The sequence below is a fragment of the Culex quinquefasciatus genome, chromosome 3 (genome assembly GCF_015732765.1).
Source record: "Culex quinquefasciatus strain JHB chromosome 3, VPISU_Cqui_1.0_pri_paternal, whole genome shotgun sequence".
Lineage (NCBI taxonomy): Eukaryota > Metazoa > Arthropoda > Insecta > Diptera > Culicidae > Culex > Culex quinquefasciatus.
In genome coordinates this window covers 126,980,495-126,991,824 of record NC_051863.1, presented here as the reverse complement: position 1 = coordinate 126,991,824, position 11,330 = coordinate 126,980,495, and the positions used below count along the sequence as shown (strand labels likewise).

The window sequence follows — 11,330 nt, the reverse complement described above, 5'->3', positions numbered from 1 at the left end:
CCCCTTAACGTTTTTTGCATTTTTCGAAAACCTCATGAGCTCATAGTCCGTGTTCCAGGGAACAATTTTGTCAAAGAGTGCGAAAAGATTCGTCCAGTATTTAAAATGTTATACAATTTATAACACCGCCGCTGAAAAAATCAACTTTTTCTTCAAGCTCTTCTGGCAGCATGTTTTATAACCTTCAGTCTCAAGACCATCAATCCAAAGTTTTCGTTTTTTTTTTCATATTTAAATTTCAAATTTCTGATTCCAAATTTCAAAGGCATCGATCGGGATTTGATTCCTGAATCTTCTGCTTGTGAGACAGAAGCCTTAACCATTAGACCACGGAGCCGGCGTTTTGCCACGAGGGATTTCCTTTGAAGAAAAAAAAACGTTAAAACTTGAACAGAATAAAATACAAATCTTAAACTAGAACATCGACCTTTTTAAAAATAAATTTATATAGGATAGGGTAGTACACAATGAGAATCTTTTGATTTTTTTGGAGCCATTTAATAAATTCGCGTCAATCGTTATGCGCCCAGATGTAGACATACTGCTTTTAAACATCGCACTGATCAGTCTGCTTGTACCGTATCTTGGAGTAAATAATATAAAGAAGTAGTAGGGTGTTGAAAATCTTTAAATAATAGAATGCAAAAAAATAGTTTTTTTTTCCAAAACACTGAGAATTCTTTTAATTTTTTTTAAATAATTTCAAGAGAGATGCATTGAATGTTCATTTTGATGAACATACTTTTTTTTAAATAACTGTTAGACTTGATTTTATATGATGATTAAACACGATAAAAATATACAATTTAGGTTTTTTTCTTAATGTTCCCTGCAAAGTTTTTGTCAATAAATTAATATTCAAAAATCACAAATGCTCACAAGAAAACTTTTTTTTGGTGCTGAAGAAACAAAAACCTCGTCCATTTTCGTTCAAATAAGCAGCCAACAGATATTTCACAAGAAAAAAGTGTTCTCGTTGAGACATTGGTCCATTAATGAAGTTTCCATGGCATCTTGGGCAAGTCTTGTGCCGTTGGTTACCAAAAACAAAACATGAAAACAAATCCAAACTCTTCAAACAGAAGCTGCTGCTCGACTCAAAGACAAACAAATCCGATCCAGTGCTGAACCGTTCATCGCATGTGGCAATAGGCCATCATCGCCATCATCGTTCAATCGGTTGATCTGGCTGCGTCGTCATTGGCAGTGCCTATAGACGGCTTGAATGTTTCGAAAGCTCGGTAGAGAACGGTTGGTTGTCTTACACATTCGTTGAGTTAGAAGAAACGATCGAGCGGCTGAATTGCCAAAATTTGAAGGTTGATTAGAACTTAATTTCGTTGGCGCAATTCTCAGTTTCATTACCGAGTTATGTGGACGTTATTTATGATACGATAAGTAATATTCACACAATATCATCAACTGAGCTAAACTGCCCATGTTCGCATAAATGTCCCATATGCAAAAACAGCAGGCTGAGAAAAACGCATTAGAAGTTTGTCCCATACATAAGGCTACGTGTTAAGTTTTCGCGAAAAAACAGGATTTCCTCCTGATTTCTAGAACAAAGTACTGGATGTTATAGACTCTTTTGAAAGAACACACACTTTTGAACCAAACTGCATCAATAACTCGAAATTGATGAAAATGCATATGGGACATTTATGCGATCAGGGGCAGTAAACAACTGTAAACAATTTGACAATCTTCCTTGAAACCTCAAAACAAATTACTTCTGTTGATTTGTTTAAAACTTTCCTTACGTGCCAGGCACGGTAGCTAATGGCACCCGACATGCAACCGATTTCTGTGTGTGATTGTTTTCTAGAAAATGCAATAATTAACGAGGAAACAACTTTTCTGGAAGTGATGAACGATTGTAACGTTACGGCCAATTATGTAATGTTAGAAAAAAGAAATCTGCGTACTTCATAACAGAGTTATTTGATTACAGTCCTACCCTAACAGACTAACGATGTACTAATTTATGTGAAACTTTTCCCAACTCTCCGCTACAGACTTGCATTTCTGTGACAACTGCGCGTTCCAGGTTTAAATTGTCTCGCCGCGATGAGATAAGTTTGCAATTTATTCCCAAAGATGTAATCTGAGCGCGTGCACACGACGAGGTTCCCTGGCCAGTGAGTGCGGCTGCTGCAGCTGGGGGTCACGGTAGATCAGTTGTTTAGGCTAATCAATCTCTCAACGCGTTAGCTCAATCTACCTGGGAAGTCAACCGCAGACGGTGCGGTGGTGGCTAGTACGTTTTACATCATCTTGGCTGTAGCAATTACTTAGGCACTGCGACTATGCAATTACACCTGCTACTCGACGTCGTCGAGTTCCCACTCTTTCTCTCGAGTGCAGGTTGCAGTTTGCATCGCTCCGACGAGTTCTGACGTTGGTTGGTGATGGCAGTAAGGACCGTGATGTTTTATTCATCACACCGGTTGTTAGTTTAAAGTGTGACTTTGGGTCCTACGGTTCGCCATGTATTCCGTTCCCGGGTTGGAGAAACGACCTTCGTGCTACGACGAGTACCGATCCTCGCTGGAGCCAAAGTATCGGACCATGGCCCGCGATGAGCTGCACGAGGACGATTACACCCGCGAACCGGCGCTAGCCCAGATGCGTGAGTTCATCGCAAAACATCCGCAAATCGTGCGTTGCCGTACGGACGCCATCTTTCTGCTGAGGTTTCTCCGATTCCGGAAGTTCAACGTTGTAGCAGCCTGTGAAACACTGGAGAGATTCCTGATGGTAACGCAAGTGGCTCGGCCGTTTTTCCAAGTGGACCCTGAAGCCCAAGAGCATCTCATCAAGCAGCGCCTCATCGTACCACTGGGACGGAATCGCCAGGGAAATCTCGTGGCCACGATCAGGTTCGGTCAGTCCGACCCCAAAACCATAACCCCAGAACACTTGTCCAGTTTGGCGTCCCTTCTCATGGAAACGTACATCTACGAAGAACTGTACCAGGTGACCGGGCTGGTGGTGGTGGTCGATTGCGCCGGCGCCACGATGGCCCACTTTGGCGCGATGACGCTGCCCAAGCTGAAGATCATGATGACCGCCACGAACGATATCCTGGCGGCGCGCGTCAAGCAGATTCACGTCGTCCAGCTGCCCAAGTATGCGGCCGTGGTGGCGGACTTTTGCATTGCGGCCCTCTCGACCAAGCTGCAGCAAAGGTTAAAGGTAAGAGGAGATTTCCAGCTTATGGGGTTCAAAGGTTGAAAGGGATTCGTAGGGGTACCCCCTGTGCAAGTCTTCAGGTCGTCGTGTTCGTGTTCTAAGTATCTATCAAAGTATTGACGATAATTGTATTTTTAAATTTGTAATTCTAGCAAAACAATGTGATAGGGCCGAAGCCGAAGTGTAAACAAAGAGTCTATCCAGCTCGATCCAAAAGTAAACATCAACTGACGTGAGCAGGATAGACTCTTTGTTTACACTTCGGCTTCAGACCTTTTACATTGTTTTTGTTGAATTGTAGATGTATTTCAAACTATTTTCAATTGATTAGACTTCTTTTTCCATAAAAAAATGGAAATCTCTGAAATAAAAAGATATTGCAAATAATGCTTCCATGAAGCCCCAGGTATCTCTACGTTCTCTACGCAATTGATCTTTTTTTTTGAATTTTAATTTTTGTATTTTTTAATCCGGCTGAAACTTTTTTGGTGCCTTCGGTATGCCCAAAGAAGCCATTTTGCATCATTACTTTGTCCATATAATTTTCCATACAAATTTGGCAGCTGGCCATACAAAACTGATGTATGATGTATCTTCTGAAGGAATTTTTTGATCGATTTGGTGTTTTCGGCAAAGTTGTAGGTATGAGAATGGACTACACTAATAAAAAAAACTAAAACTAGATTTGCAAAAAAACATTAGTTTTAATTTTGTTTTATCTTTTGATATGTTTTAGAGGACATCAAATGCCAACTTTTCAGAAATTTCCAGGTTGTGCAAAAAATCTTTGAGCAAGTTATGAATTTTTGAATCAATACTGATTAAAAAAAAAATCGAAAAATTGGTCGCAAAAATTTTTTAACTTCATTTTTCGGTGTAAAATCAAATTTGCAATCAAAAAGTACTTTAGGCTGGTACAAATATTTTTAAAAGTTTTTGTCAACCCCCCCTTCAAAATTGGCCCGAAAAATCAGGGGGCAAAAAAAAAATTTTTACAATAAACTTCAAAATTTCAATGAAAATTCAAGTGCAACCAACTGAAATCATATTAAAATACATTCTCCTGCGTTTAAAATCATTTTTAGCATGTTTGGGTTTATTAAAAAATCTTAAGATTTTTTGAAAATTTTCGATGCTAAATCTTTTTTTTCGATACAATTTTTGTTTTTGTCAGATCTTAGATTTTTTGAAAACTAATGATTGCAAAACAACTGAACTAGTGTAAAATGCATTTTAAAACACTTTTTTCATTTAAATGTGAAGACTATGGCTTGTTATTTAAATTTTCTATATTTTTTTATTTTTTTTGCCCCCCCCCTTGACCTCGGCCAGGGCCGAGGGACAAAAACTTTTTTAAATATTTGCATCGGCCTTAGTGAAATTTTGATAAAGTTCACCGTTTTCAAGTTAATTCCATTTTTAGGTGACTTTTTTAAAAATAATCGCAGTTTTTAATTTTTTTAAATTAGTGCACATGTTCTCCCACTTCTGAAAAAATATTTTTGAAAAGCTGAAAAAATTCTCTATAATTTGCTTTTTTGAACTTTGTTGATACGACCCTTAGTTGCTGAGATATTGCCATGCAGAGGTTTAAAAACAGGAAAATTGATGTTTTCTAAGTCTCACCCAAATAACACACCATTTTCTAATGTCGATATCTCAGCAATTTATGGTCCGATTTTCAATATTAAAATATGAAACATTCGTGAAATTTTCCGGTCTTTTTGAAAAAAATATTTTAAAATTTTTTAAACCAAGACTAACTTTTCAAAAGGGCCAAACATTCAATATTACTTCCTTTTAAAATGTTAGTCTAGGTTTAAAAATTTTGAAAATATTTTTTTCGAAAGGATCGGAAAATTTCACGAATGTTTCATATTTTATCATTGAAAATCGGATCATTAGCTGCTGAGATATCGACTATTTTCAAAAAAGACACCTAAAAATGGATTTAACTTGAAACGGTGCACTTTATCAAAATTTCACTACAGTACTTTTGCCTTCCTCACTGAGGTAAGGCTATAATCCTGCTCTAAAAATGAACTTTGTATAAAAACGTCGTAGACCCACCTTCATGTATACATATGAACTCAGAATCGAAAACTGAACAAATGTCTGTGTGTATGTGTGTGTGTATGTATGTATGTGACCAACAAACTAGCTCATGTTTCTCGGCACTGGCTGGACCGATTTGACCCGAACCTGTTGCATTCGACTTGGTTTAGGGTCCCATAGATCGAGTTTTATACAGATTGAAGTTTCGATAAGTAGTTCAAAAGTTATGTATAAAAATGTGTTTTCACATATATCCGGATCTCACTTAAATGTATGTAAACTATGTCCGGGTCCATCATCCGACCCATCGTTGGTTAGATTTTTGTACAATTCCATCATATCAGTCATTGTTGGTAATAAGTGAGGAAGGCTCCAACCACATAAGTGGATTAAGTTAGTTTTTGATTGCAAATTTGATTGTACACCGAAAAATGAAGTTGAAAAATTTTTGCGACCAATTTTTCGATTTTTTGAAAAAATCAGTATTGATTCAAAAATTCATAACTCGCTCAAAGATTTTTTGCACAACCTGGAAATTTCTAAAAAGTTGCCATTTGATGTCCTCTAAAACATATCAAAAGATAAAAAAAATTAAAACTAGTGTTTTTTTTTTTTGCAAATTAAGTTTTAGTGACACAAAGTTAAATAAAAGATCACCAATTTTTTTTACCGTGTATCATTTTTTTAGTGTGGTCCATATTTATACCTACATTTTTGTTGAAGACATCAAATCGATCAAAAAATTCCTTCAAAAGATACAGATTTTTGAATTTTCATACATAATTTTTGTATGGCTAGATGCCAAATTTGTATGGAAAATTATATAGACAAACTAATGATGCAAAATGGCTTCTTTGGGCATACCGAAGGCACCAAAAAAGTTTCAGTCGGATTAAAAATTACAAAAAAAAAATCGAATGACCGAAATCTGAGAGAACTGCTCAATAGGGTCCTAAAGCCCTATGTCCTAATTAAATAGTTAGCAGGTTTTAATCACTGAAACATGAAATTTGCCGAAAGTCTTCTAAAAACAGACTTGTGAATATTTTTATATTGTGGTTCGGTTTGATTCACGTTGATGCATCGAATCACAAGGCAACTTGTCTAAGTGGTTATAAATTTCCAAACTCTTTATCCGCACGACATTTCCTTTGATACGTCCGTCGCGTTCGGTTCAGTATGCCTCCGGTTCCCAGTGTCGAGAAGAAACCCGCCACGTATGACGTGTACGAAAGCACGCTGGAACCAAAGTACCAAGAACGGGCTCGTTCAGAACTCAACGAGGAGAGTTTCCGATTAGAACCGGCGATAGCCCGGATGCGAGAGTTCATCGCAAAGCACCCACAAATCCAACGATGTCGTACGGATGCCGTCTTTCTGTTGAGGTTCCTTCGGTACCGGAAGTTCAACGTGGATGCCGCGTGTGAAGTGCTGGAGCGGTGTCTAACGGCGTTGCAAGTATCTCCAGAGTTTTTCACGTTAGATCTCGAAAATCCAATGATCGAGCGATGCATGTGTGTCCCACTTGGACAGAATATTGACGGAAGCATGGTGTTTCTGATTCGAGTGGGATCCTTCGATCCGGCCACGTTCGAGCCGGAACAGGTAGTGCGCTTGAACATGCTTGCGCTGGAAACGTACGTGTACGATGAAGTGTATCAAGTGACCGGAATTACGGCCGTGATTGATCTTCACGGAATGACGCTGGCCCACGCTGGTGCTATCACGTTGCCTAAATTGAGTGTCATAATGGATTCAACGCACAATTACCTGGGAGTCCGCATCCAACGGATTCATCTCGTCCGACTGCCCAAGATTGCCGCAACGGTAGTTGATTTAATTTCCAAGGCACTGTCACCCAAGTTGCAGCAGAGGGTTAAGGTAAGAAATTCCATCCTAGAGCAGGCTCGCATAGAACTCAACGAGGAGGATTACCGGAGAGATCCCGCAATAGGTCGGATGCGAGAGTTCATCGCAAAGCACCCTAGAATCCTACGATGTCGCACGGATGCCATCTTCCTTTTGGGGTTCCTTTGGTACCGGAAGTTCAATGTGGAGGCCGCGTGTGAGACACTGCACAGTGGTCCAGATCGCAAAATTTAGTGGAAATTAATTTTCCGAAAAATGTAATGTTTTGGAGCTTTGGTCACGGTATATTTTTTCGAGACCTCAAAGATAAAAAAAATCGGTATGTCAGATATTTGGCACCGTGAATGAAGGGCTCTTTCCCGACATTTTGCGGGGTATACCGAAATATTTCGTTGGGGGGTGTAGAGCAACTTTTTTTTTAAGAGTATTTTTCGATTTTATGGGAAAATCGGTGCATTCATGTTGATATCACTTAAATTTTTTATCAATATACCTTGGGGACTCTAAACAACTATATTTGACCAATATTTGACCTCCAATAAAAAAAATCGAACCAAACTTACCAGTTCCTAGCTTTCTTTGAAATTACCCCAAAATCCAAGCTGGAAACTCCGATACGGAAAAAAACGGAATCGACGTTACACCTTATAATGTGGCCCTCTTAAACCTTGCGGTTTCGTCAACGGATCCACAGGTGTGTATCGTTCTTTTTGCGACAAGACTCCGCCTCCCGGGTCTCCTAAGTGTGAAGGTATGGCACGGGGAGAGGGTACCGAATACCTATATTTTACACTTAGATTTTTTTGCGTCCGCCTCGGGATTCGAACCAGCGACCTCTGGATTGTGAGTCCAGTGCGCGGTCCGATTGATCCACACAGGCAGACGATACGACAAAAAGTGAATCTTTTCTTTGTAAAATTTGTCATGAAATTACAGCAACACATTGCCCGGATACAAATTTGAGCATTAAACAATGCACAACATCATGTGAAAGGTAATTAAATTAAGAAATTTTTTAGAAAGGCACTATTTATTTCTGGAAATTGATACTTTTTTAAGGAACTTGTTCAGAAAACTGTTCTCTACAATGTGATTGATTTTAAAATGTTTTAAAATGTAATAGTGTGATGTGGCAGAGGATTGAAAAAATAATTTTCGGAAACTATTGGGTAATAAACAGCTTATTAAATAAAAAATCGATGTTTTGCATTGTTCAATGCTAAAATTTGTATCCGGGCACTGTGTTGCTGTAATTACATGGCAAATTGTACAAAGAAAAGATTTACTTTCGGTCGTATCGGAGTTTCCAGCTTGGATTTTGGGGTAATTTCAAAGAAAGCTAGAAATCTGGTATTTTGGTTCGAATTTTTTTTTATTGGAGATCAAATATTGGTCCCCAAGACATATTGATAAGAAATTTGAGTGATATCAACATTTTTCAAAAAAGTTGCTCTAGACCCCTCGACGAAATATTTCGGTATACCCCGCAAAATGTCGGGAAAGAGGCCTTCTTTCACGGTGCCAAATATCTGACATACCGATTTTTTTTTTATCATTAGTTTGTTCTTAAAAACACACCGTGTGGCGTTTCACAAGAGTTGTTGCAAATGCGAAAGGGTAACTTTTGGTTTGGTTCAAAATTAGGCTGGTTCACGATTAGGGTGGTGTGGTGTGTGGTCCACTCTTAGTTATTCTATAAATACTTCAAATATTGTTTTGTTGAAAATCGTGTGCTCTTTCAGAAAATAAACCATAAATATCCAGTACTTTGTTCTTGAAATCTGGAGAAAATTCAGTTTTTTCGCTTAAACTTCACACATAGCCTTATGTGTGGGTCAAATACGCTTGCATTTTTCTCCGGTTTCTATTATGAGGACATTTATGTGAACATAGGCAGTTCAGTTCCCTTACGAAATCACAACTTTTCAAGGTCCCTCTGTGCACTTTTGGAAAACTGAAGCAAAAGCAACTTTTACAACATGCATCGAACCTTGTTAAACTTTTTACAGGCAGTCTACCCTAGAAAAAGGGGAAAGGCAAACACTTCCGGTTTCTTCCTTGTAGAATAAGCTCAAAAACTCACTAGAACATCCAGTGAGGCTAGTTTGAATTGAGCACTCGAGAAGTGTAGTTGAGCGTCATGGCTCCGTTTCTTAGTGTTGAGAAAATCCCTGCCACGTATGACCAGTACCAAACCACGCTGGAACCAAGGTATCTGGAACGGGCTCGTATAGAAATCAATGAGGAGAGTTTCCGAAGAGAACCCGCGATAGCTCGGATGCGCGAGTTCATCGCAAAACACCCGCAAATCCAGCGATGTCGTACGGATACCATCTTCCTGCTGAGGTTCCTCCGGTACCGGAAGTTCAACGTGGAGGCCGCTTGTGAAGCGCTCGAAAAGTACCTTACGGCGTTGCAAGTGTCACGGGAGTTTTTTAACGTAGATCTCGACAATCCAATTATCAAGGAGTGCCTGTGTGTTCCACTCGGACCAAAGAGCGATGGCAGTTTGGTGTTTCTGATGCGACTAGGATCCGTCGATCCGGCAACATTCCTGCCGGAGGAGGTAGTGAGTTTAAATATGATTGCGCTGGAAACGTACGGGAATCTAGAAGTTTACCAAGTGACTGGAGTTACGCCCGTGATCGATCTCCTCGGCACGACTTTGGGTCACGTTGGGGCTAGAGCGTCCAATTTCCCGGGGTAACAAAATTCCCGGGAAACGGGAAATTTTCAACAAATTTCCCGGGAAATCCCGGGAATTCCCGGGAAATTTAAAAAATTTCAAAAATTATTCTGATCTTGCTTTTAACCATATTTTGCAACAAAATTGTATAAAAAAGCGACAATAATAATCAAAATGGGTGCAAGGATCAATTAATGGCTTGACTGTTTGAAAAAATCATGCAATTTTAAGAAAATATATAATCTATCAAATTGTATATGCTGTCGTACCAGATCATAATATGCTTTTTTTGTTGGAAAGCATCATTTTTTAAATCAAAGTGTTTAGATAGTGAGTAAAATCCATGCTCCACAACCATAAAATCCTTCTAAATTTTCATTTTATAAATAAAAAGATAATAATTGAATTTACCTTAAAAATCTTATTTCTCGAACTTTATTACATGAAACACTACTTCAAGAAATCACTCAAAGTTTTCAAATATTTGAAGCGAGTTTTTGAAAAATGTTGTTGCATGGTTCAGCTCAACAAATTACTTAGCTTAAAACAATTTTCATTGTGCAAGAAGTGGCTTAAATTAAATGAAACATGTTTTTCATATTTAATCCTCTTACGCCCTTGGTAGTTCCAGTGCTTAAATTGTCATTTCTTGAATATCATTGAACAAACTCTTCTTGCACAACCCTCCAAATCTCAGTTTTGATCTTGGCCGGAAGGGGTTCAGGTCTTATTTTCAAATGATATAACAAAAATTTCCGTTAAAAAAGATTACCAAAAATAAAATAAATTATTTTCATTTCATTATATACTTATTTTAGTTGCCTAACAAAAAATCAAAATCAATTCCCAGTTGTGAATGCTTCCGAAATAAATATTGTCTGAAATAATCCTTGACATGAAAATCACAGTTGGTTAAAATGAATAAAGTCAAGTTAGGTTCTGTAATTGTTTTTTTTTTAGATTTTCAAAACATTGGTGCCCAAAATTTAAGAAAATGTATACTTCCGCTTGAATTTCGGGAATTCCCGGGAAATTTACAAATTTCCCGGGAAACGGGAAATATATTTTTTCGGGAAATCCCGGGACGGGAAATTGGACGCTCTAGTTGGGGCGGTTACGTTGCCAAAACTGAAAATTATGATGGATGCAGTAAACCAATTTATGGGAGCGCGAATCAAAAAGATTCACATTGTTCATCTGTCCAAATTGGCCACTCCCGTGGTGGAGTTGTGTCTCAAGGCACTGCCGGTCAAGCTGCAGCAAAGAGTGAAGGTAAGATGTGCAAAGTTTGATCTCAAATTTGAGTGTGAAGGAAAAATCTCATGTCTGATTGCTCGAATTAATTTTATTTTGTAAACATGTTAAGATACAACACTTAAGAGGGGTACCTTGTATGTACCAAAAGCAAAATTAATTTACCACCGCTCAGGGTTACACTATCACTCGACGTTCTTTCGGGGCAAAATAAAGCAAAAGCAACTTTTACTTCATCAATGGTTCGATCTTGTTAAGCCAATTGCTTGCA

At 38.4% G+C, this 11,330-nt stretch overlaps 2 protein-coding genes across 3 annotated transcripts in view; both read left to right on the top strand.

The window, feature by feature from the left end:
- The first annotated feature begins 2,327 nt into the window (after positions 1-2,327).
- Positions 2,328-11,330, top strand: part of LOC6052004 (clavesin-2) — a 41,270-nt gene continuing 32,267 nt past the window's right edge. The window contains exon 1 of one of the 2 annotated variants that reach the window (XM_038260664.1): positions 2,328-3,198. In XM_038260664.1, coding sequence (XP_038116592.1) covers positions 2,491-3,198 — 708 coding nt within the window. In that variant the 5' untranslated portion in view covers positions 2,328-2,490. Of the gene's footprint in view, positions 3,199-6,388; positions 7,132-11,330 lie in introns of those variants that run through there. The other variant, XM_038260666.1, reaches the window with a different exon arrangement.
- Positions 8,964-11,251, top strand: LOC6052001 (clavesin-1). The gene is made up of 2 exons (XM_001868305.2): positions 8,964-9,794; positions 10,911-11,251. Exons 1-2 carry the CDS (start codon positions 9,260-9,262, stop codon positions 11,159-11,161), a joined length of 786 nt encoding a protein of 261 aa, XP_001868340.2. The 5' UTR covers positions 8,964-9,259; the 3' UTR covers positions 11,162-11,251.

Bases quoted from the DNA above. Each gene is read 5' to 3' on its own strand.
- LOC6052001 (XM_001868305.2), top strand. From the start codon at position 9,260: ATGGCTCCGTTTCTTAGTGTTGAGAAAATCCCTGCCACGTATGACCAG. The intron at 9,795-10,910 runs TTGGGGCTAGAG...TGGACGCTCTAG, and splicing joins CGGCACGACTTTGGGTCACG to TTGGGGCGGTTACGTTGCCA.